This window comes from Solea solea, chromosome 19, assembly GCF_958295425.1.
Source record: "Solea solea chromosome 19, fSolSol10.1, whole genome shotgun sequence".
Taxonomy (NCBI): domain Eukaryota; kingdom Metazoa; phylum Chordata; class Actinopteri; order Pleuronectiformes; family Soleidae; genus Solea; species Solea solea.
The window spans coordinates 4152285-4176749 of NC_081152.1; the positions used below are offsets into that span (position 1 = coordinate 4152285).

The 24465-nt window shown below is 41.7% G+C and overlaps 1 protein-coding gene across 1 annotated transcript in view; it reads left to right on the plus strand.

Annotated features, from left to right (window-relative positions):
* The first annotated feature begins 206 nt into the window (after nt 1-206).
* The window catches only part of LOC131446256 (synaptic vesicle glycoprotein 2C-like), a 45591-nt gene continuing 21332 nt past the window's right edge, over nt 207-24465 (plus strand). Inside the window, exons 1-3 of the mRNA XM_058617383.1 lie at nt 207-724; nt 11848-12781; nt 24043-24223. Coding sequence (XP_058473366.1) covers nt 12175-12781; nt 24043-24223 — 788 coding nt within the window. The 5' untranslated portion in view covers nt 207-724; nt 11848-12174. The remainder of the gene's footprint in view (nt 725-11847; nt 12782-24042; nt 24224-24465) is intronic.

Genomic DNA, 24465 nt, shown 5'->3' on the forward strand with positions numbered 1-24465 from the left:
GTGATGTTTAAATAAAACATCAGGATGTATTGATTTTCCAACCCCACCCCTTCCTCCCCTATCGATTAAGATGTGTGTAAGTGCAACTGATGCAGCCTCCATGATCTGATTTGATGAGACAGATCATGGATCTGTCTCATCAAATCTCATCAAATCTCATTTTTTCTTTGTCTGTCATCCCTCGGTAAACTTGGTCCCAGGAGCCACATCTCATCTGAGCAGCTCTCACTCTCAGCACTGCTCCTCTTTGTTCTTCTCCAGCAGCCTGCAATCACCACCACTCTCCGCCACACACGCTCACTGGAAACGCACACTATACTACTGTAAGATTCACTTCTTATGTTATTTGATTCCCCGTCTGTCTTTTACTCAAACAGCAGCAGCAGCAGCATCTCTGTTCCGCGCTTCTCCCTCCTCCTCCTCCTCCTCCTGACACTCACGCTTCTCACCTCCTCCTCAGCATCTCTCTCCCTCCCTCCCCCTCTCTCTCTCTCTCTCTCCCCCCCCCTCTTCCCTGGACTGCAGCAGAGGAACCCGCTGCACCGAAGAAGACAAGTAACGAGGGGGTGAGGAAGAAAAAAAGAGAAAAGAGAAAAGACCTCGTCGCGATGCTTTGCGTCTCTGCTGCTGTGTAGAGCAGGGAATCAGGAAAAAAAACCCAAAACCCCGGCCCATTCACACTCACTGAGCTCAGCATGACGGATCTGCTCCTCTGTGGTAGATTGTAAGTATTTTTTTAATCATTATCTTTCTTCTTCTTCTTCCTCCCTCCTTTTTTTCTTTCTTTATTACATGCTCCAAACTGTAACTTCATCCTCGCGCGCGTACAGATCGCATCACTCTGCGTCGGTTTGGATCAGTGATGTGGAGGCACCTGCATGATTTGACTTATTTTTTTAATTTTATTTTTTTTTTAACTATATTACGGATGATTGAAGGAAAAGTTGAAGGAACTTTTTTTTTCTAAAGTTGTCCCACCCTCATGAACACCACTTGAACAATTCGCAACACACAAACTACTGTGAGGTGTGTATTTTCCTCACGTGAATAAATCATAAATCATGAATAAATCCACTAAGTCGTTCTATTTGCACCTTTTTTTATTTGCGTATTTTGTTAAAGTTTGCGTGGATTACAGTAGAAAGAAATGCATTTGGTGCGCAAGTCAATGAGCCATGTTGCGACTTTTCTCTGGTTGCACATGTGTGACTGTGTGTGTGTGTGTTGCTGGTGTTGGTGATGTGAAACACCATGATGTGATCAATGGTCGTGGCACGCGCGCGGCGCGGAGGCAACCCCCAGCACTCCCCCACCCCCCCACCCCCGAGCGCGCACACGCAGTCCGAGATACTCTGCAGTGAGCTGCGCAGAGAAGAGACACAACCATCCATTACTCCACTTTTGTGTGTGTGTGCGGCGATACTCATCTCTCTAACTGCATACATGCATACATGGCGCACCGTGCCGCCGCAAACGCAGAGCAGGATTGATTCCCGCTCAGCCCCGGGATCTAATTATGGGACGCGACTTGCGTCAACACACTCGGCGGTGATTGATGCTCCTCCTTCCCGTATGTGGTGTGACTGTGAGCAGTGGAGCCGCTGTGCTGGCTGCAGTCGTAAACGCTGCAGGTGGAACAAAAGAGTTCATGCATCCATCACACTGTTATTATGCGGCATAAAAACAATGGAAGCAAAGAACATTTAAATAAAAGTATTGAAGTGCTGCATACAAGTTTGCATGGAAAGTTATTGTAACGGCGAATGTCGTGCAAATATAGGATATGATGTTTAGAAATCACAAGTATTTCTGCATTTCATCACCTGAGAATGTTGTAAATAGGGTGATATTATCGCCATGATGTGAGTATCGACCAATCTTCTTCCTCTTATGGCTTCTCCCTTTAGGGGTCGCCACAGCGGATCATCTGCCCCCCTCTCCCATGTGTCCTCTTCTGTTACACTAATGGCACTTTTCCATACAGCTCTACAGTACTACTCGGCTACGTCGTTTTCCATTACTTCATACCTCCTCAACGTGGGCAGGGTCGTCATAGCACGGCTGCACGAAACTGCCGTCACGTCATTTTATATGCGTCACAAAAACACTGGATCCTCAGTGTCCAGCAGTCTGTTGGCGGCACATTTTAGTGTCGACTCAGCTCGCTTTGAACCTTGTTAGAGCAGGTACCAAAAACAATCACCAGGTATTATCCCTAATGGAAAAGCAAAAGAAAACGAGTAGAGTCGAGCTGAGTACGGCTAGAAAAAAAGCGTCAATAGCAGATCAGACCTTCCCTTTCACTTGTTCTGCTATCATTGTGTTTTTTAGTTTTTAGCAATCAGCTAAATTCCTGCATGCGCTGAATTGACTTTAAAATGTATTATTGGATATCGGCAAACATATCCCCCAATATGACTGAAACAGTAGGTAGAATAGGCTGCTACCTCCTTGGTTATATTCTGGCTCCCTCTACAATTATTCTTTTATTTTGCACAATGAAGAAAATGTATGAGTATGCTAACTATTCCCTACCAAACAGACTAAATGACAACAGTCTGCAGTTGGGTGCAGGGAAAAAGTTGCATACCCTCCTTGCTATATCAGCATATCAGATTTCGCCAAAAAAGTCCTTTTAAACTTTATTTATATACGGTCTATATTAAACCACATCATTCAACTTAGTGCAGGAAAATCTTCACTTTCTTCTACAAAATTTTCAAAAGTAGGCTTTTTCAAAATTCCAAGTTATTGAAAATGTTGTTAAACCTTGTGACGTCTTTCAGTGGAAACCAGGTGATAGAGGCTTCAGCGGGCTGAATGCAGTTTGATTGGACCAAACGTGCTGTGAGCAGGCAGGTGTTTGCCCCAGGACAGTGTGGTTCAGTGTGAATAGATACTTGTCAAACACAGCTGATGAATGAATGTTTGCCTCAGTGTTGACTTTAGCTCCGTTGCACGTTATCTCGGCTTCGTCTGTGTATGACTGAAAACTAAACACAAAAGATGCTTTGGCTTGAATGGCTCTGCATGTCAGGATAACCTGGAGGGAAAACAGGACTCTATCTAACTGAGATAAAATATACTGAGCTTTCTCTGTCTGAACAGTTGCCTTTATGCTAAGCTAAGCTGAGCTAACCACATGCTGGTTGCAGCTTCACAAGTGATCGTTAAAGCACTTGTTTTTCTTGATTTGAAATGTGTTTATAATTGTACACAAGTGTTGTAAGTCTTATAAAGCAAAGCTGAAACACTTTGTACTGTGGTACGTTTGCTTTCTGCCCGTCAACAAGGCTTAAAACCCGGAGAAGTGAGTTTGGAATGACATTATTTCATCTGTTTCCGTGCCAGCTGAGGCATCACGGCTGTAGCTGACGTCACCTTCAGTTAGCTTTAACATTTTTGACTTCTTCTGCCAATGGCATTAGTCAATTTGGTTGATGGGCGCCCTCCACTGGTATAAGCCATATACAGTGTGTGAGGCCCAGAGAAATTACACAAAAAATTATTATTTATTTTTTATTTTTATTTATTTATTTTTATTTTTTTATTTTTTTATTTATTCATTCATTCATTCATTCTTGACAACAGTTATTTGACTAATGTTCATAATCGCCACACGGTTGTTGTAGTGGTTATCATTCTTGCCTTTGCAGCAAGAAGACCCCGGTGTAACAGGCCATAGTCTACCCCCAGTCCAGAATAAACCCGGGGTTAAAGCGATCTTTGCTATGTTATACCCCGGGTATATTATGGCCTAGGCCGCTTTAACCCTGCAATATAAATTAGCCTAAGCCCAGACTATACCCCTGTTGTGTTGTATTTACACCAGAATGACTTAAGTGTTCAACATTTCAGCTGTGTCATGTAAGTTAAGTGAGAAAGCTAGCTGACTTAAATCTTAAAATAAGACCACAACCCTGAACATATAGATGTTACAAGGCGACAATCCTAAACATCAATATCTCCCTAAGAAAATGTGAAATGTCAAAAGTTTGTTAGTAGTGAGAGACTTGTTTTTGATAAATGTATGAAACTCACTAAAGTAGTTCTGTCTTCTGTATCTTACATTTCGTTAAGTTTCTGATGAAAAAAAATAATTTAAAGCACATGTTTTATTTTCGGCTTAAATGTAGATTATTCCAGGGTAAATACATGTTCCTGTTCATAAATATTAATGAGTGAATAAACTGTTTAAATTCAATCAAAGAGGGGTATAGTCTGGCCTAGGTCAGAGCAATCTCTCCAGGGTGTACCCCGCCTACTGCAGCTTTAATTTTATATGTTGAATAAGTTATTCCATGTTTTCCTTGTAATTTAAGAAAAAGTACACGTAACATCACACTGAAGGCACACACACACACACATGCACGTGCGCACGCACGCACTACGTTCAAAGTGCATGCAGTGTATCCATCAAATCTCGATTTGGGCATCCGCAGAGGGAGGCCCACAGAGGCTGGCTGAGCTCCAGCAGTCAGTAAACCCTGACAGCTATCATTATATACAAGCAATCAGGCTGATGCAACTGTGTGTGTATGAGAGAGAAAGACACAATGTGTGTGTGTGTGTGTGTGTGGATATCACAAGGAAAACCCAAGCTAAGTGCTGCGTTTAGTATGTTGTGTGTTGAGTGGAACTCAGCCGCTGTAAGCTACTATGCCGTTATATAACTTAATGTGTGTTCATTAGGTCTGCTTTTATTCTACATCTCCACTCCCGTCGTGCACCCCCCAACATTAATGTAACTTCAACATCCCCTCGAGGCATCCTGTTCAAAGAGCTCGTTCGTCGGCCTGTTTCCGGCTCTGGGAAAGCAGAGCACACGGCGTCTCCACTGCTTTTCAAAAGTTCTGCTCCAGCGTTTAATCAAAGATATTTATTGGATTTTTTACTTGTATGACTTTAGTATTTTGTAACTGATGTTGTCACATTGTCATCTTTAATAACAGGAGGGTGTCTGTGTTATAAGCTATAGCTTTTTTCCCCCCCACCTTTATGATGCTCACCAACTGTCGCTGAACCTCAAATTAGTAAAAGGAGAATATCATGTAGCAGAAGTAGCAGAGCGGTTTCTCCTTTAAAGGAATAATGGTAGCAAAACACATCCGTTTTTTTTACTTTCATTGCAAGGTTTAGGGTTTGAGACAACATCTCGCTGCTGTTGCTTTCCCTCGTGTTCAAGAAGGGCAGTGAGAACACCTTCCATTGCCAGGAACATCAGTGATTTGCAAATTTTGGCTAATAAAAGAGCTATTTTTGGGGTGGTAATGTATTGGACCAGATAGATTCAGCACTGGCACCTCATCAGTGTTCTGTCACCTAACCCCCTGCAGTGATTTTGACCTCATAGAAGTCTATCTTTGGGAAAGACAACTCAAATTTGATGTTGTAGTATGTTTCATTCACATGAATGGGAAATCCTACTTTATTCTTGCCAAGCTCCAAACCTCACTTGTGTAATATCAGCAGATCGTGGCGTGCACTTTTATTCACATGATGTGCAAATGCTCACTGCAGCCATCTGTGGCCACTGCAGAAAGCCTGCAGGGCTCTGCACATGCACTACTCTTATTCACATGTCGTGAACGATGTCACATGTAGATACGGAATCTCTGATTATGCATTTGTCGTTTTTTTCTGAAAAAGTTTTGAGAGACAGAATCTACCTGCAGTGTGTGTGTGTGTGTGTGTGTGTGTGCGTGTGTGCGTGCATCGTCTCTATATGCGCGTGTTTCTGCGAGTGATTAATGGACGTGGCTGGTTGGCGTCAGCGGGCCATGACAGCACGACTGCAAGGAAATCATTTCTTCCCCCCCCCCTCTCCATGGACTGCTGATTCAGAGCTCGCAGGAATTTTGCTGATTGCTAAAACCGCATCATGAGGGCGTTGTTATAATAACCCCAATCACAGCATCACAGCGGCGGGTGAGGGCAGTCGCAATCGAAATGGAAATAAAAAAAAAAAAGGGGGCCATAAATGATTTTATCCTCCATGTTTATGGGGGAGGAGGCCGCGGAACTGTGATGGCTTCAAACAGCCCTATACGATTCCTTACATCAGCAGCATGCAGTGTGAGAAAACGCCGTATTATAGGTTAGGCCTAAAATCAGGACTGGACGTTCTGACGAGGGATTATCTCTGTGGCTCTAACTGCTCTGAAACACTTCCAAATGTCAGTATTAATGACCATCTGCATATGGAGGAGAGCGGTTAGCCCATCGTGAATAATGAAATGTCAACAGTAGCGGGATCCCTTTCGTGTTCGGCTTTGCCATTAAAAACACAAAGACTTTGAAATTCCTGCAGCACCCAGGTGTGTGTGAGTGTGAGAGAGATGAAGGGATGGAGGAATGGAGAAATGAAGTGTCCATGAAGACAGACAGGAAAGAGAGGAGAGAGATTGACAGTCGCTGAGAGGGGAAACCACAGAGATCCTTCCTTGGTGGACAGGTTCCTTCCATGTCTTCCATTGTATCCTAGCATTCTGGAAACACAGATGAAACAGGCTAGCAAGTGTCCGTCAAGACATCTCAAGAAGGATCTGCCTGGCAAATAAAAATGCGTAAAGTAAAAATTACAGTCAACAAATGCACACTTTTCAGCATTTTTTTTAAATTTTCTGGGCTCAATTTGAAAAGTACTTATCGTGTAACATGTACACCATAAGTATGGTAAATATTTAAATTCATACATAAATGGCATACACAAAGTTTCCAGAATGCATTAACTCAAAAAACCTTCAGTTTTCCTTTCATTTATACATCATTTTTTTCTATTTATTTTTGTGCTTTATTGTTGTCATCATTATTGCTATTATTTATTGCCTTCATTACCCTATCATTACAATAATGGAGTGCTCAAGTTATAAAAAAGAACATGAAGGCATGAAGGGTTTGTTGCTGCTCTTGCTGTGGATAAACCAGCAAAGGTTCTGGGGGAAGGACTAGCATTTGAAACACGCTGCACATTGGAGTCTGATAATAACAGTATCCTTTAAATCCAGCCATGTGAGCATCCTTCCTTGACTTTGACGAAACCCTGACTGAAAAACGGGCCTTTATTCATTTTCCCCATGATCAAAAGTTTTGCAAAGCAGATGTGCACACATGTGTTGCAGGAATTATCAAAGCACAGCATGGGGTCCAGCACAGAGTTTGACCTTTAGTCCCAGATGTCAGGCACTCTGCTGGAGGAGCTACATCGCTGGCAATGAGTACAGGGCATGTTTGCAGAAATGGACGTGCTTACAATAGTGAGAAATCGGGTATCATCTGGTAGTGAAATCGGAGTTGCTCCTGTCTCCTCATTTAAAAAAGGGGGAGGAGTCTGGGAAGAAAGAGACGAACGTAAATCATCTCTTTCTTTCAATACTTAACAATAAACTCAGCTTCATCAAGTAAAGGATGACTTGTTTTAAGTAAATATGTCAAAGAAACAAAGCATTTTCATGAATTACGTATCCACCACTGCCTGAATTTTCAATATAACTGTTTGAACTTAGTGACAAAACGTCAAGGACCGACGTAACTTCAACACATCAAAACTCTCCAGCACCATTTTACTCAAATACTGACTTTTTTAAAGCTGCTAATGTTTTATTGTAGAACCTCACCGTAGCAGCGTGTGTGCGGGTTATTGTTCTGAAGCCACAGGACGGAGAGATTTCACTGGTCGCTCTGGTGCTTTGATGGATCCATGGCCAGAGGGAGTTAGTGTCTCATCTCATCATCTGTCCGAGCACAAAGTTAGTTAGAACACATTTCCTTCTTCACTTTCATTGCTGCATTGCACCAAAATCTCTCGGGCTGCTCGTACGTCTCTGTGGAGCCGCGGGCTGTAATGTTCGAATGACAGATCCCAACTCATGTTTTATCTAATCCCGCAGAGCAAAGGTGAGCAGAAACACCATACATCAACCTGCCACCGTCTGGTTGGGCACAGACCCAGTTTCAACACTCACACAACGCTTTTTTACCCCAGTGACTGCACATACATATGGAGCATGTTAGTATGTTAATACTAATGTAGAGTTGAATGTATTTATTTGACATGATACTGATGCCAGTGGAATGCACCTTCAAGGCCGGTTTATAGGAATCTCTATTAGTGAGTGAAAATATGCATTGTTATGCTCTGGATGTCAATAAATATCATTTCATGGCAGATTGTTTTCATGCTATGGAAGAGTATTTGGGAGTATTTTGTAAGAAAAAAACAAAAAACATTGAAAGAAAAAAAAATAAAGCAGCATGAATTCTGAGACTTCTGACGTTACTCACAGAATTCTAACTTTAATCTCAGAATTCATGCTGAGACCCTGTGGGTTATAAGATAATGGGCTTAATCAGGATTGTGTGAAGTCATATGACAATTGTTTGACTGTAAGAGGTACAGTGTTGGGGGAAGTTACTTTTAAAAAGTAGTGTTTACTTGTTACTTCTTAAAAAAGTAATCCTTACTTTACTTAGTTACCCTCTATGGAAAGTAACTTACGTTGTTACTTTTACGTTACTTTTATGTTGCGTTACCAAATTTTCAGTAGTAGCACGTTACACTACTTTTTACCCGAAAAACTAGCTACGCCACGTTACTTTGGAGCGCGTTACACACAACACTGCAGAGGTATTTGTTTATTTTCAAAGATTTCGGACAGGAGTTTTTATTTTGTGTGATCTACATTTCAACAATGTCACATCATTCTCACATCTCAAATTGCAAGCCTTGAAAATGCTATAACACGTCACATGAGGTTTTTGATGTGTGCCATCGCGGAGTGAGACCTCTGTAATTGCCCCGTCAATAACAGTGTAGCTAAAGTGCTTACGGGTGTAATGTGAAAGCCCAGAGCTAACTGTTGTTTCACCTGCAGTAGTCTTTGTGTCCGGTCACTGCTGGACACCGTGTTGCAGACAGAGACGGCTCAGCACTGATGTGCTGACACTTTTTTTTTTTTTTTTTCTAAGACTCCACAGCAGCAGCGTCACGGTCCAGAGAGCCCCGAGGGGGAGTCAGTCATCCTGGATGACACGTATCCTGAGGCTAGAAACCTAAACTGCACAGAACACACAGTCATTCATATTTCCAAGAATGTATTTCTTTTTGTGTTTTTTCACATAAGTCAGTATGAAAAAAAATGTCATTCATTCATTCATTCATTCATTCATTCATTTGTCTACCGCTTAATCCTCCACATGAGGGCTGTGGGGCCCCTGGAGCCAATCGCTGCTGACAATGGGGTGAAAGACGGGGTACACCCTGGACAGGTTACCAGTCTGTCACCGGGCAAATGTTAAAATATTGTTAGAGAAAATTGAATTATTAAGTTAGTCTGAGGGCCACACGCTTGGTGTAACAAGGGCCTTTGTGCATGTTCTCCCCCGTGTGTGCGTGGGTTTTCTTCGGTTTCCTCTCACAGTCCAAAAACATGCTATATGGGGGTTAGATAAATTGGACTGACTAAATTCACCATGGTTGAATGGTTGTTTGTCTCTATGTTTGGCCCTGCGATGGACTGGCGAACTGTCCAGGGTGAACCCCGCCTATCGCTCTATGTCCGCTGAGATAGGCCCCCCCCCCGTGACCCTCCTGTGGAGGATAAAGTGGTAGAAGATGGATGGATGGATGTTAGTCTGACGTAGAATGGACTTTTGTAAGTCACTTGAACACATTAGTTCAATTGGAAATGTGCTAAACTGAGTTTCTCAGTGTCCGAGTAACAGCCACAGAATTCATCTGGAGTCTAATTACGATTGCGTGTACAGCGCTCTGGACGCGACGTGACTGACACTCATGCTGGCACCAAACAACACGGTTCATCCCATAGATGTATTCAGTCGATGGCACATAAATCAGACAACTTTATCTTCATCATAAAAGTGAAGATGGTGGAATATTTTACCGGATCAGAGAGATGCCAGAGATGAATCACTGCTATGAAACGAGCTTCACAGTGAGCAGAGGAAGACAGAGCGATGGGAACAATGGAGTCAGTCTGACTGACGTACAAGTCTGCAGAGTAACGTTAATAGCAATTATTTACATCTACACATCACAGCAGTGATTCACCTCTGCTGTCTGTCTGGATCTCTGGTAAAATACTCTCCTGTTACCCCGTCTACGACTGCTCTGGCATCCCGGAGCACAACATTTATCCACCATCTTCACTTTAAGAGACACCTTTTCTGATATATTACCTTCTTTATGTGCTGTCTACTGTATGTACGTCTGTGAACGGAACAAATTGTCTCCTGCCAGGGGGCGTGTCAGCGGTGTTGCCTTGTTTGTGGGACGCCAACGTCTGGAACTTTATACATTTATACTGCAGCTACAGCTTAGATGCTCGGCACAGGTGCTGCTCACCCGGCAACAATACAAGAAGATAATAATATCTTAATAAAGATTAAAAAAAATGGCATGACTTGCTCGGACTAGTAGCTAGCTGAAGTTAATTTGGTAAATGAACTAATACTAACAAACTGAAAAGGGGTCATAGATCGCCAGTGTTGGGTATAGTTACTTTGGAAAGTAATTTATAACGTTACAATGTTACCGTCAAATAAAAGTCATCTGTTGCGTTACTGCGTTACCTATGAATAAAAGTATCTCATGCGTTACTAAAGATGAAAAGCCATTCGCGATGCCTGCACATGCTGCGGCTTATCTGACCACAGCAGGACACACACCACCCTTCAGATGTACCGACACTGCATGGCATCGTTCTACTAACCACAATTTGTAATTCAGGAGGCTGAAAATAATGACAAGGTAGCAATAGTCCACTTAAAAGCACTTAAAAGCATTTAGTTCAATCACAAAAAATGTGATTAAATGATCAGGTATACAGGAGCTCCAAACAAGGTTATAATATTTGTTGTCCTATCCATCCATCATTCTTTTCTTTCTTAAAAATAAATACCATGTTAACCCAGGCTTTATAGCTGCTGTGAGACATTCACTGATTCACTGACCATGTTCTTGAAATGCGGGTGGAAAATACAAATGTCGGCAAAAATGACCGTTTTGTATGTAATGACCAAAACAGTGTTTGCAGAGGAAGGTCATTAAGCTGCTGTGTGACCCTGTTCTGTAATGACTGCACAACATAATTTATGACTACACACCAGGCTTCACAGGATTAAAAGGGTTCCTTTACCTCCAGCCATGATGAAACTAGATGTTGTCAAGTCACCAGCAAGTTATTAATACAACAATACTACTACTACTACTCAATAACAATAATCATGCAGTGGAGTGGGCTGCAGAAAACAACTCACAGGACAACCTCAGTGTTCTGAGAGCCATAATCCTTGTAGTAACATAAAGGTCAGGTGCAATTAAATGACAATCAGCCATGTTTGTTCTATTCCAATTGCCTTATTGATTATTTTCAATTGATTTTGTAGCAGTAATGAGAGTACAGTTGTTGTTGGAGGGATTTCTTGTGACTTGCAGTTATTGTTATTAAGAACACCTATCTGCATGTTACTTATGTTACTTGTGCATTGTCTGTAATATTTTGTGCACAGCTGTTTTTTGTCATTTGTTGATTTCCTCTTTGCACCAGAAGATATCCAACTCTATTTGTAACATTGCTAGAACATAGATCAGCTTCCCTTTGTTGTCCTTATTCTAAATTCTCAGCTTTTACTTGTCTTATTGGTGCACTCATTCTTCCGTGGACTGCAGTTTGTGTCGCCTCCTGTGGGGAGTTTGGCTCTCCCAGTGTCGAAATGTTCTTTTTGCGGGTTCTCCTCCTCAGCGTGCCAGGAAATACTGCTGTCCAGCATTTGTGACAGTCGGCCTTTAATCAGACTAAATGTGCTCTTCTCTTTCTGTCCCCACAGGCTGATGGTCTCTTCTCCTGAGCTCTGACAGCACTGAGGATCGCTTCCATCTTAGATCAACTGTCTCCATTTCAGCATCGTCTGGCTGCTCCCATCCCATGGAATCAGACATCATTACTTAATCATTAGTGTCCTGGCATCGAAGCGTCTTTTCAGCACTAGTGAACTGCCTTAAGTGCTTGTCTATCTGAGGATAGAAGACGAGAACACAAGAACACAAAAACAAAAAAAACAGACGTGCAGCTTACGTTTTGTTGCTCCTGGAGGAGTAAACTCTCAATAGAATTGAATTAAGAGACTTTAAGTGCCAACTATTCCTGTGCCAAGATGGATGAAACGCACAACAGGACTTCCTTGGCCAAAGGTGCCAAGGACATCGCTAAAGAAGCCAAGAGGCACGCGTCCAAAAATTTAAACAAAGCCGTGGACCGTGCGTCCGATGAATACTCAACTCAACGCAGCTACAACCGTTTCCAGAACGAGGACGAAGACGAGAGCAACTACAATAACTACACCCAACAGGACGGCCGGTATGCTGACAATGGAGCCAACGACGACGACGACGGGGCTTCTAGTGACGCCACGGAGGGCCACGACGACGAGGATGAGATCTACGAGGGGGAATACCAAGGCGTGCCGGCCTACAATGACGGCAAGCCGCAGGACGGACAGGTGGCCCTCGGCCAGCCGGTTTCTGACAGCCTTAAGAGCCGCAAGGAGCTGGAAAATGAGAGGCAGGCCGACGAGGAGGAGCTGGCCCAGCAGTATGAGCTGATCATGCAGGAGTGTGGCCACGGGAGATTCCAATGGCAGCTGTACTTTGTGCTCGGGCTGGCGCTCATGTCAGACGGCGTGGAGGTGTTTGTGGTGGGCTTTGTCCTGCCCAGTGCTGAGACAGACATGTGCGTCCCCAACTCTGGAGCTGGATGGCTCGGTAAGGATCTGCAATGTTCTGGTATTCTTAGACATATAACATTCTGCTGTCTCTTTCCTGTACCCTAAAAGTGGGGATTTATGCCAGAGAAATCTAGATATCTTTAGATATCTAAAGAGTGTTGAACTTAAGTTATTTGGTTTTGCCTTGTAGTAGAAGATTTGCTCATTTAGTTTTAAAAAACACAGTCATTCAACTTGTTTACTTGTTTCACTCAAGTTCAGTATCACCTCACTTAGTGCTTCACTTTGAATATGAAAGTGCAAATTAATGCTAGTGCAGCTAGTCAATCAAATGCAGCTTAAAGGCTTGGGCCGGCCCTGATTAATACACAGGTGTGACATATGCTTGGATAAAAAATAGAACCTGACAGAGCAACATACTGAGCACCTGTCGAATATCTTTTATTTGACTGACCCGTCCTCGTTTTAATCACCTGTGCTGTCATGTAACATGGAGAGAGCAGTGGTGGCCGACACTTTTAGCCGTTATCTCATCGCTTTAGGAGCTGCAAGCACGTTGTCATGGCACCAGGTATTTGGATACATGAGTAGGAGGTGTACTAAAGCGAGATGGTTCTCTCTCCCACACCGGAGGAAAGTTGTGTTTGTCTGCCACTAATGTGTGTGTGTGTGTGTGTGTGTGTGTGTGTGTGCATGTTGTGGTTGATTTGGCTCATTATTCCTCTCACTATATCAAAAATAGCTACATAGTACTGGCCATTTTCCCATCATACATTGACTTCATTTTCAATGCAGCATGAAATCATATTCTTCCCATTGAAAGACATTCACTTTATGATAGTGCATGTTTATATTTCGTATATCTCTTTAACACCTAAGCCTTAAAATGTCCGCCTGGACTTTTTTGTGTGCTTTCGCCCATTTTTTTTTTAGAATAACTTTCAATATCTGGCAGTTATTTACAATTTACTGCACGTCAAAATAGTGTATTCAAATTTAGAATGAAGAAAAGCAAAAAGTTAAAACTTAAAATAACCAGAACTGCAACTAAAAAATGTTAAAAAATGTTGATCAGTGTTTGTGATGATTGTTGAAATGATGATTTGTTTTGAATGATTTGATGAGTTATATGGAGCAAAGACATGAAGAAAAATTCACATTTCAGAAGCTAAAACAATCAGAAATTTAGTTTTAATCATGAAAAAAAGCTTCAAATCGATTCATCAATTATGAAAATACTTGACGATTCATTTAGTAATCGATTAATCGAGTAATTGTTTCAGCTCTAAAAATAGCATAGTTTTTCCAACTCTCTCCTCTCTGGTGACAAAGACGCTGATTCTCCAGTTTCCTGCAACAGCATGAGTGAAATCACCGTCATTTTGACTTGTAACCTGTTTTCTGACGAGGAATGAGTCATTGTTACCAACTCACTCACACATGCACTAAAGGAGGTGTGTGTACACTCACATATAGATGTAGAGCTGACGGGAGTTTTACTGCACAGTTTCTCAGTGAAGGTCACTGACTCTTCGTGTGGTCAATAAAAGCGCCTTGTGCCTGGAAGGAGAAAGCAAGAGAAAGAGAGCGAGAATAAACACAGATCACCCTGCACTGTGGCACTTAGTTACAGACCAAGATCATTAAAGTGGTTTATTAGCATCATTTCAACTACTAATGCATGATTCATTCACATTATTAAAAAAGTACAGTCACTGTGCATAGAATGACGACAGGCTAAGCTAAATGTCATCCAGAGATATTTGAGCAGTTCTATCCTCACTCTGTAATTGTGGAGTGTGATGTGCTAGATGGGGTTTGTTTTGGCTGACTCATGCTCTGTCAACAGCTGACTTAAAAAATAGATACTGATTAAGTGGAAAAGAGTTTTCCCAGCCATATGCAGCCTCGCGAGGAACCTCTTCTAAAGGAGACAAGAGCACAAAGATGATGCTCAACAATAAGGTGGATCGGAGGGGTTTCAGGGTCAGTATTAGATCACGAGTGTCAGAGACGTGAAGCACTGGAAATAAGGAGCTAATAAACCTAGGATTGTCCTCTAAATTAAAACAATATGCCAGATAATATGATAGATGGCGTCTAGTAAATGTAGACGCTGAGAGGACGTTTGAATGTCCAACATCGCCGTAATTAAACGCTGACTTGAAAGTAGTGGGAGTAAGTCTGCGTTTGGCTTCAAAGGAGGGAACGATAAAAGCAGGCACAAGAGGAACGATGGCTGGATCGCTGACAAGAATGACGAGAAGAGCGGCGCCAGCAATGAGGAGACAGACACAGGTGAACACAATCGGGACAATCACGATAGTTTCTGAACTTTTGTGTGAAAAGGAAAAAAAAAAACACTATGAAGTCCAATAGGAGGTGTATTTGACATGATACACAAAGAGGAAAGGAACTTAAACTTAAATGTCCAAATGAACAGAAACTATAGCCCCTTTTCCACCTATGGTCCCAGTTTGCCGCGAGTCCAGTGGTGCCGGGGGAAACACGCCATATGAGTCCATGAGAGGTTGATCATAATCAACTATGTCTTCTATAAACTGTTTCATTATGTTGTAGTTTGAGTATAACTTGACTATTAACTGGATTATGTTTGGAGCAACTGTTATTACTTTATGAAATGGATGCAGTGTTGCATTGAGTCATGCACTGTAGGAGGTGAACGGTGGGTGTGCAGAGCCTTCACACATTCACAGTTCCGTGTATTGTTTTGGTTTCTGCGACAAAGGTCAGTCTCTTTCATTTTTGTTCAAATTTAAGTACACCTGTGAAGTTTATAGTAGGTCTCACTGAAACTTAATCCAAGTGCTAAAAACTCTTCTTTTTTGAAAGCAAACAAGTCTTATGACTTTATTATTTATAATGAGGAGGCATGGAGATGCAGTGGTTATATTGTATTTGTGTACTAGCGTTTGCACGTTGTGTGTCTGTGGGAGTTTCCTTCAGGTACCTTTGGCTTCCTGTATGTGGGAAGACATGAATCTTAAGTTAATTGGAGACTCTTAATTGCCCGCAGCTCATTAAAGAGTGAATGGTTGCCTGTCCGTGTATTGGCACTGGGATAGGCCGGCCTCTCAATCAGTGTCGGGTGGGATTGGCTCCACTTCCCCCTCTGACCCACAGAAGGAAGACGGTAACAGATAAAGGATGGATGGGTTTTTTGCAGCTGAATGACTCCAAGGGGAAGGTGGGGGTGGCATTTTAGAGAGGAGGCGAGACACAATAAACATTCAGAGCAGGACTTCACACAGTCTCTCCTTCAACCATTCATTTTGCGGCTGTTTACTCAAAAAGTGGAGGAAGAAGTAAATAATTTGGAAAAAAAAAAAAAATCAATTTCAGTTGCAGCATCCTGGCAGGTCCGGCAGTCGAAAAAATGTTGATTAAGAAATGGTTGACATCCTTCATGCTATATATCAGCATCGTCATCATCATCATTTATTCAAGAAAAATGCAATAGTAATGATCATTTTGAGACTTTTCTTGTTTAAAACTGCCATAGTGCTTAAAATATAATTGTGCGCTTTCGCAATTGTTATTAATGAATATTAGTATCGATCAACATGAAAGAGAAAGCGAACCCCAATTCTGTGAAGTTGCTTTACTGTCACTATATTTAAATAGCAGCCTTCTATTTAATATAATATAAAAGTTGAGATGCCATCCAGAAATCAGTTGTTTCCCTTCTCTCTCTGTTACACTCCTGCTGTAATCCCTCCATTACACTCCGTGTGTGTCTCACACAGCCATGCAGGAGATGTGAAGATTATGGGCCGGAGTTAATCTCTGCAGCATTGTGCTTCTCTGCAGTTTAGCCATGGTAGACTGGCTCACGTACCTCTCCACAGCAATAGAGTGAGAGCGCTTGCTTTTACACTTACCATCAATGCACTCCCCCCCCCCCCCCTTCTTTCCACCACACACTGTATGACTTTAATTTGTCTGCAGGTGTTTTTTTGTGTTTTGTGTGTTTACCTGCACGTGTAGCGTAGGGGTCAAGACCTGGACCAGTACATCTGCATTAGGGTTTGGACTTGAAGGAGCGTTTTTGAATAAGGTTTCTTTCCTTTCTTCTGCTGTGCGACGCGTCCGATCACAAACTCCATCGACAGCCAAAGTAAATCGGCACAATGCAGTGATTAATAGGCTCTGCTGCAGCCCGAGGTGAGTTAATTAAAAAAAGCAGGCGACAACAACATTTGCGGACTATCTCTTCACTCCCTGTCCTTCTCGCTTTCTTATTCACAACAAAGCGCCGCCGCAGGATCCATTCACCTTCTCACTGCTCGGTGCAAAGTGGCCACAATTCACTGTGGCTTTGCCCTCAGGCCTGAGTGATTGAGTCATTGTCGTGTGGAGTGTCGAGGCGAGTAGGCGACTTAAACAAGGAGCAGGATTCGTGTTAATACTGTTGTTGAAAATGACTAAAAAAGAACAACACGAAGGACATGAGCGTCCCGTCACAAATGGGTCGCAGGAGATATCTCTTTCCAGCCCTTCATTTGGTTTTATTAAAATAACACACGCATGAAGTGAAGTTGGGATTAATTTATCTAAGAGATATCTTCTTTATCCTGGGTTTATCGTTTTTCGTTTTTGTTTCTGTTTTTCTTGTTTTATTTTGTAGTTTTTCCTTGTGTATACCCTTAAGTTTTACTTTCTGGGTTAGCTATAATATATACATATATATCAAAGAAGTATACATGACAATAACAAGTAACCCTTACCCTATACTACTACTACTACTACTACTACTACTAATAGTAATAATAGTAATATTGTGTTTTATTATGAAAGAAAATATACAAATCAAGGAATTAAAACAAAAAAGGTCAAGTGGAAAACCCAACAATAAAGATAAATGCTTGAATAAACCAAATATGACATGCAATTATATAATAAAAGGCAGTCATAAACATGCTTTTTTTCCCAAAACATAACTTTATTAAGTTTTATTTAAAGACAAAACTGATGTCATGAACATTTTTTTGTTCTGTGGAAATCAAAGCAGCAAATGTTTGCGGTCTTTTCTTTGCAGAATTCCCGACCATCTGTGGAAAGACGCTGTTAAAAGTTCATTTGCAGTTCTGTTCAGTAGATGAACTTCAATGAGACTAAAGTGTTTTAGTCAGCCCCAGCACTGTGACAACAAATCAGCAGGCGTTGATGTAATTAATATCTAACAGGAAGGGCTTTGCTTAGCGCTGGTGCCTCCCCCTCCTCTGCTCTCACTCCCCCGCTGAATCCCACCTGTCAATCACACGCGGCCTCATGGGAATCCCTTCAACTGCTGAAATCCTGCAGCTCTCACGTAATGTCCTGAACGTTCCCACTGAGGAAATTAGCACTTGTTTCTGCAGCCTGCTGTCTGTTTGCCTGCACTGTGTGCTCATCCATGCCAGGACGCTGTATGATGTGACAAGGAGAAGAGAAAAAGAAAAAAACAGAGCAGGTGTCAAGAGAGAATAACACTGAAAACACAAGAGCTAATTTATGAAGACGACTTTAAAAAAATCCCCAAAGGTACAGCAGAGAAAAGCAGCACAGAGTCGCTTTAAAAGACGTCTTTCAGAGATGTCTGCAGGGAGCTTTTGCTAAGGAAAATGATGAAGAGTAAAGTTAAGATGTGCTCAGAGCAACTTAACAGAGACCGACAGTGCTGTGGCAACACCACAGATCTGCTGGGTTTCATACAATGAGCGACACAGAGGCTCCTCCACTCATCCCTGCATTCCCCAAGTGTGTCAGGGAACTATACACGGCCACCTTCACATACCAAAAATCATGTTTTTTTTCAGATTCTGCTTCAAAACACAAAACACACACTCTGGTGTCGGCACAAAATGGCGTCATTCGCTGTGAAAGACTTATTCTCTAAGATAACTGTTGAGTTTTTATGTTGAAGTGATTATACTAACAGGCTAAATGTGTAGTACACAGCCAGCTATAGGTACTGGCCATAGAGGTGGTCGCAAAGGGGGCTGGAGGGGCACCAGACAACCACAAAGGAAATATAATATATACATATATATATATGTATATATATATATATATATATATATATATATATATATTAATAGTTAAGACAGAAAAGAAGGACAGAACAAAGAAAAAAAGAGAGTGTAAATTTAGTTTAATCCGAATCCCAATCTCACCTATAGGGCAGAATAATGCATAGGGCCGTCTTCAATTTCTATACAATTACCCTTTTTTTTGAGCTGGAACCAATTCCAGGTGACATTGGGTCAGATTAGGATTAAACCCGGACAGGCCATCAACCTATCACAGGGCTGAACCAGGAATTAAACTGGAGACCTAACACCAGCTAAACACCATACTGCCACGTACCACTCTGCTGTTTACAATGGCAGTAAATAGATTTTTTATCCAGATTCATTTTCAACAACCATAATAAAGGTAGTCCCAGCACAAGCTACAACACTGTGCAACAATTTCTCAAATCCATGTGTATCAACTGTGTTTTAGGAGACGCTTGTTTCACTCTGATTGATGTAGCTCACTGTTTGAAAGTGTTAACCGCAACTGCCAAAACCATGTTTACTACGACTGGATTATTACTTTAAGTGTTATATTATGGTTACCACAGAGCAGCCATGATGTCACTTTCTAACATGCTGTAAACACTAGTTTAGTGTTTCTGTATTTCTACATTAGTTATTTCCATAATGATTTCTATATTGTTACATTAGGTCTCGGTACTTCTCATCCATCTTTGAAACTGAACTTCCATTTTGATGTACTTATTTTGTAGTGGAACGGACGGATGCTGCAGTATTCAGAACTTCCCCTCTGGTAGTTTCTCGGACCACATGTTGCCGTGGTGACACAGAATCACTTGGTGAAAATAAATGCACAATTGACTATGATTTGGTAAGCAATCCAAAATGGGTTTTTGTTAGGGCTGGAAATGTCGTGTGGTCTGCTGCAGTGATTGTAGCCTACACAGTCAGCGAGCTAATGCTATCCATCCACTTACACACTGAGACGTTTGTCAATAAAACTGCCCCAAACATTTTAAAAAAGTAATAACCTCCCCTGTTGTGACAAAAAAAAGTGCAATACACAAAAGCCCATAAGCCCAAGCTGTTATATAATATCTACTGTCTGAAACTCTCATTAAACAGTGGGAGTCATGCTAACATCAGACTCCCATCTTTTAGTTGCATCAGCATTTTTACTAAAGTACTAAAAGTGTGTGGCTTACTTCCATATCATTTCACCGTGATTGTGTGCTTATAAATGTGATGCATTTGCATGCAGCGCCGCACACGCACTGGCGAAATGGCACGGGTTGCCAGACCGCCAGTGCAATTACCTACAAAAACAGTGCGAATATGATGCATTGCATTATATTTAATGTGTTTCCTAATGTAAATGACCAAATGTCCCCGGCTTTTATTTGCAAAAACAAGTTGCCCGAGTGCAAGTTCTGTCGAGTTCTGAGCCATATGCACATTTTGAAGTAGCCTGTTTGTAGTGTGAATATGGCGCTTTTCTCCGTTACACAGTTCTAGCACTACTTGACTCTACTTGGTTTGGATATCAGACACGTCCTTTTGTATTACTCCTCGACGTGGGCGGGGTCATCATAGAAGTAGACATTGAGTTGATGGTGTACTTCGTCTGCACCTCGTCTGCGGATGTGTATGCTTGTTGTGATGCTCTTGATGGTTTGCCGCTCATGACTAGAGCTGCAACTAATGATTATTTTCATAATCGATTAAGCTGTCGATTATTTTCTCGATTAATCGTTTGCTCCATAAAATATCAGAAAACCTTAAAAAATGTTGATCGGTGTTCGTCAAACCTGGAAATGATGATGTTCTCAAATGTCTTGTTTTGTCTACAAACCAAAGTTATTAACTTTTAATTAATTATTTGTTATCCAGAGCAAAGAAATGAAGAAAATACTCAGATTTAAGAAGCTGTAATCTTGTTTTAATCATGAAAAAAAGCTTCAAACCGATTATCGATTACCAAAATAGTTGTCGATTCATTTAGTAATCGATTAATAATCGATTAATCGATTAATTGTTTTTGCTCTACTCAGTAATTCAGTTGGAGCCTTGCAAAGGATGCAAAATTATCTTATATGTTCATAAAATTATACATTTTGGTGCAGCACAATGTTAATAAAACCATTTATAGCATGTTTTTTTTTATTTTCTAGTGTTGGACACTAGATATTCAGCTTCACAAGGCCAAACCCTGTGCTCCACTGCTTTTAGCTCCTCCGCCTCGCTAATTTACATAAAAGCCCTGCAATCTGAAGGGAAGTGGAGGTTATAACATCTGACCTGTGTTTGAACCTGGCACAAAAGCACAAATCCAGTCTCATAAAGATTCGCGCTGCGCTCCGTTGCCACATCACCCTCCCCCTTTATTACAGATACAAACCCAGTGTGAGGGGAGCCATAAAACAAACGAGTTGATGTTCCCAGATAGCATCTTCTCCCAGAACATGCCCTCCGATTCCTTATTTGTGTGTAGCTACACCAATCAAAAGATGTCATCGGTTTGTGCGCGATGCTGCAGTTTTTGATATTCGGTTTGATATTTTGCAAGCGGTAGTGTAGCCTGCTGCCTCTGTAGCAGCGCCGTCTCTGCAGTAGCAGTGGCTGTCACCTGTAATGAATCATTAGCGCTCAGTATTATGTCTGTGCGGCTCGATAAGAGCCTCTACTTTCACTGAATCTGTCCCATCACCTCAAACAGAGCGGGGGAGAAAAAAAGAAAGGAAAAGAAGAGAGAAGGCCTCTTTTCCTCGTCCGACAATCGCATCGTCCCCTCCACACGCATTAGCATTTTTATTAGCACATAGAGAGTAAAGTGGGTTATTTTACTGGCCTGACAACCCCCACACCTGTCCACCACACCCCCTTTTCTTTTATGCTTCATGGTCCTGCAGACAGGAAGAGAAATGACCCCCGACTTCCTGCAGACAAGCTGCAGCGAGAGACGAATGCCCGGGCTTTAAAAGCAAGGATGCAAAGTCAATGGCTGCTCTGCTCTGTTTCCTCCAACCTATAGTCACATTAGCGGTGTTTCCCAGGAGTGGAACGGTTTGGTTTGGTTTTGTACATTACGATAAGTATTCTTTGCATTTCCACGAGGAATATGTACCAAAATAACCAGCTTCGACCGTACCATTTTTTGGCAACCCTTCCCTTGGGGTACCAGTGGTACAGTAAGGTCAATGCGGAGCTAGACCAGCTGCACCCATGACAGTCAGCTGATTGGGCAACAGGAAAACGTCACTATGCAGTCTATTCTAATTCAAAGCTTGATGTCTTGTTGAGACAAACGGAGACAAACCAAGCAGGATAAATAAGAGCTGCTGGACGGCCTCCTTTGTAGCCTGTTGTGTCACGTTTGATGTTGTCATTTGTTGTCATCGCACTGGTACAACGTCACGGTACGACTTCACGGCACGAATGGAGTCAAATCTTGATTGTCCTGCGGGAGAAACTTGCTTTAACAGATGGTGGTTATGATATTATGATACCAGTTAATACTGTGGATAAATGAGTAACTTTATTTTGATACCCTCTACTAATAATCAACAGGTATTCAGTATCATGTCAAGAGATAATCAGTTGACACTTATTTATTTTTACGGTCCTCAACAGTTTTTTCTGTAGATTACATTTACAGATGTAAGTGTAGTCTGTTGATGAGCATCTAATGATGTGATTTGATGTTTACTTGACATTAAACATATTGTCAACAGATAATCAACTAAGACTTAATAGTAAAATAGTCACTTTTTTATAGCGTTAGGGTTAGAATCAGCAGACTAACACTGAAGCACAGTTTATAGTATATTGGCAATTAGTTAAATAAATGACAACTGACTACCAAAGTAAAGCGTTAAAACAAAACTGAAGGGCACTGTATACATGAAGCGATCTCACCACAGCTGTTGTAAGTCAGACCTTTTACACATCACTTTGTATCACGTAATATGGCGCAGAAATGCGTGCTATCAGATATTGATCTTGTCTGCCTCGGCCCAAACTCCAGACGATATTGACTTTTATAATCAGAGGAAGGAAATGAAAACGCTATAGCCTCGTTGTAGCCTCAGCCGAAACACGGTTGAGTTGATCTCCAGTGTTGTGGCCTCACCGTCTGGCTTGTCGTTGTGCTCCAAGGCAAACTGAACTAATCAATCAATAGCAACAAATGCTTTTGATGGAGATGTGCGTTTCATTTGACCTCACTGTGTTCTGTCGAACGCCGAGAAATCACAAAAACAAGCGATCTCTGTCCGAGCTCCGCGGCCGCATTCGAAAAGCACCACTTAAAGTTTCCAGGTGATGTTTAGCAGGTGTGAGGAGAAGCGATGCAGTCGTAAACCACACAGCTAAACAGCACATGCATCATTTGGTGTGATTGGTCATCCACAGCTGTGGTGCATTAGCTTGAGTGTCAATATGTATACTGCCACTTTGAAATGGATTCCTAGCACCTGCAAATACAGCACATGCAAGTGTCTTTTACTTTTACCCAAACCATGAGAATCATCACATTTGCACATTCTGTACGGTACACAAGATTCAATATTCATGCATGTTTTTTCTTTTAATGGAATTTAGTAAGGCTAAGAGCTAAAAGCAGTGGAGCACAGGTTTTTAAACATCCAATTTCCTCTCACAGGTACATGGATATTGAAAAAGGAAAAAAAAAGGAAAAGGAAGGAAAGGAAAAGTATCCCTCCTCCAAAACTTAGAAGTTTTACTTTCAAGGAGAGAACACTGTTCTGTATTCACTTTTGGTTTTGAAAAGTATCCCCACATGGACTGAACCTTCACTATGACCTTAAGTGTTTCTTCATAATGGGCATATTTTTCTCCTTTGCTGTATATTTATGATGTGTGTATACTGCGGTTAAAGCCCTGTCTTTAGATCTTTTAGAAATCTTATATTTCTGTATTGGTATATTCTGTTTCTATGTACGTTAAACTGTCAGATTCGCCTTGATTGAGTGCTTTTTCCATTTTTAATATTAAAATGTCTTGTGACACATTCACACATAAACATATTGTTCACCAGAGATCATTCTTAACAATTAATATCCTCTCAGTCACATTAACGTCGTATGAATGAAGGCGTTATTGGATGTTTAAGATGGTTCAAGCCTCAGTGAGAGTTTGTAATCTGTTTTATTTACCCACTCAGCACTTTTCACTGAGAGTTTGCCTCCAGATGGTTGTGATCATCTGTCTCTCTCTCTCCGTGTCTCTCCTCCTGCAGGTAGCATCGTGTATCTGGGGATGATGTTTGGAGCCTTCTTCTGGGGCGGCCTGTCGGACAAGGCGGGCCGTAAACAGTGCCTGCTCATATCCTTGTCGGTGAACGGCTTCTTCGCCTTTCTCTCGTCCTTCGTTCAAGGCTACAGCATGTTCCTCTTATGCCGCATGGTCTCCGGCTTTGGGTGAGTGCACTTAACACTTCCTTCACTGGAATAGTCTCCTACTTTACATCACATCCTCCTCTTCCTCCTACATCCAGAGACCATCTCTGAGGACTTTCCCCTCTCCGGCCCTTAGAGTTCCTCTGCCATTTCCTCTTCTCAAAAGTCAAAGCCCATGACAGTTTTTTGTTTTTTTTGTTTTAACTGCCTGGCTTCAGCTCATCCTCAATCCCCTGAGTCAGAGGGAGATGGAAGAAAGCGAG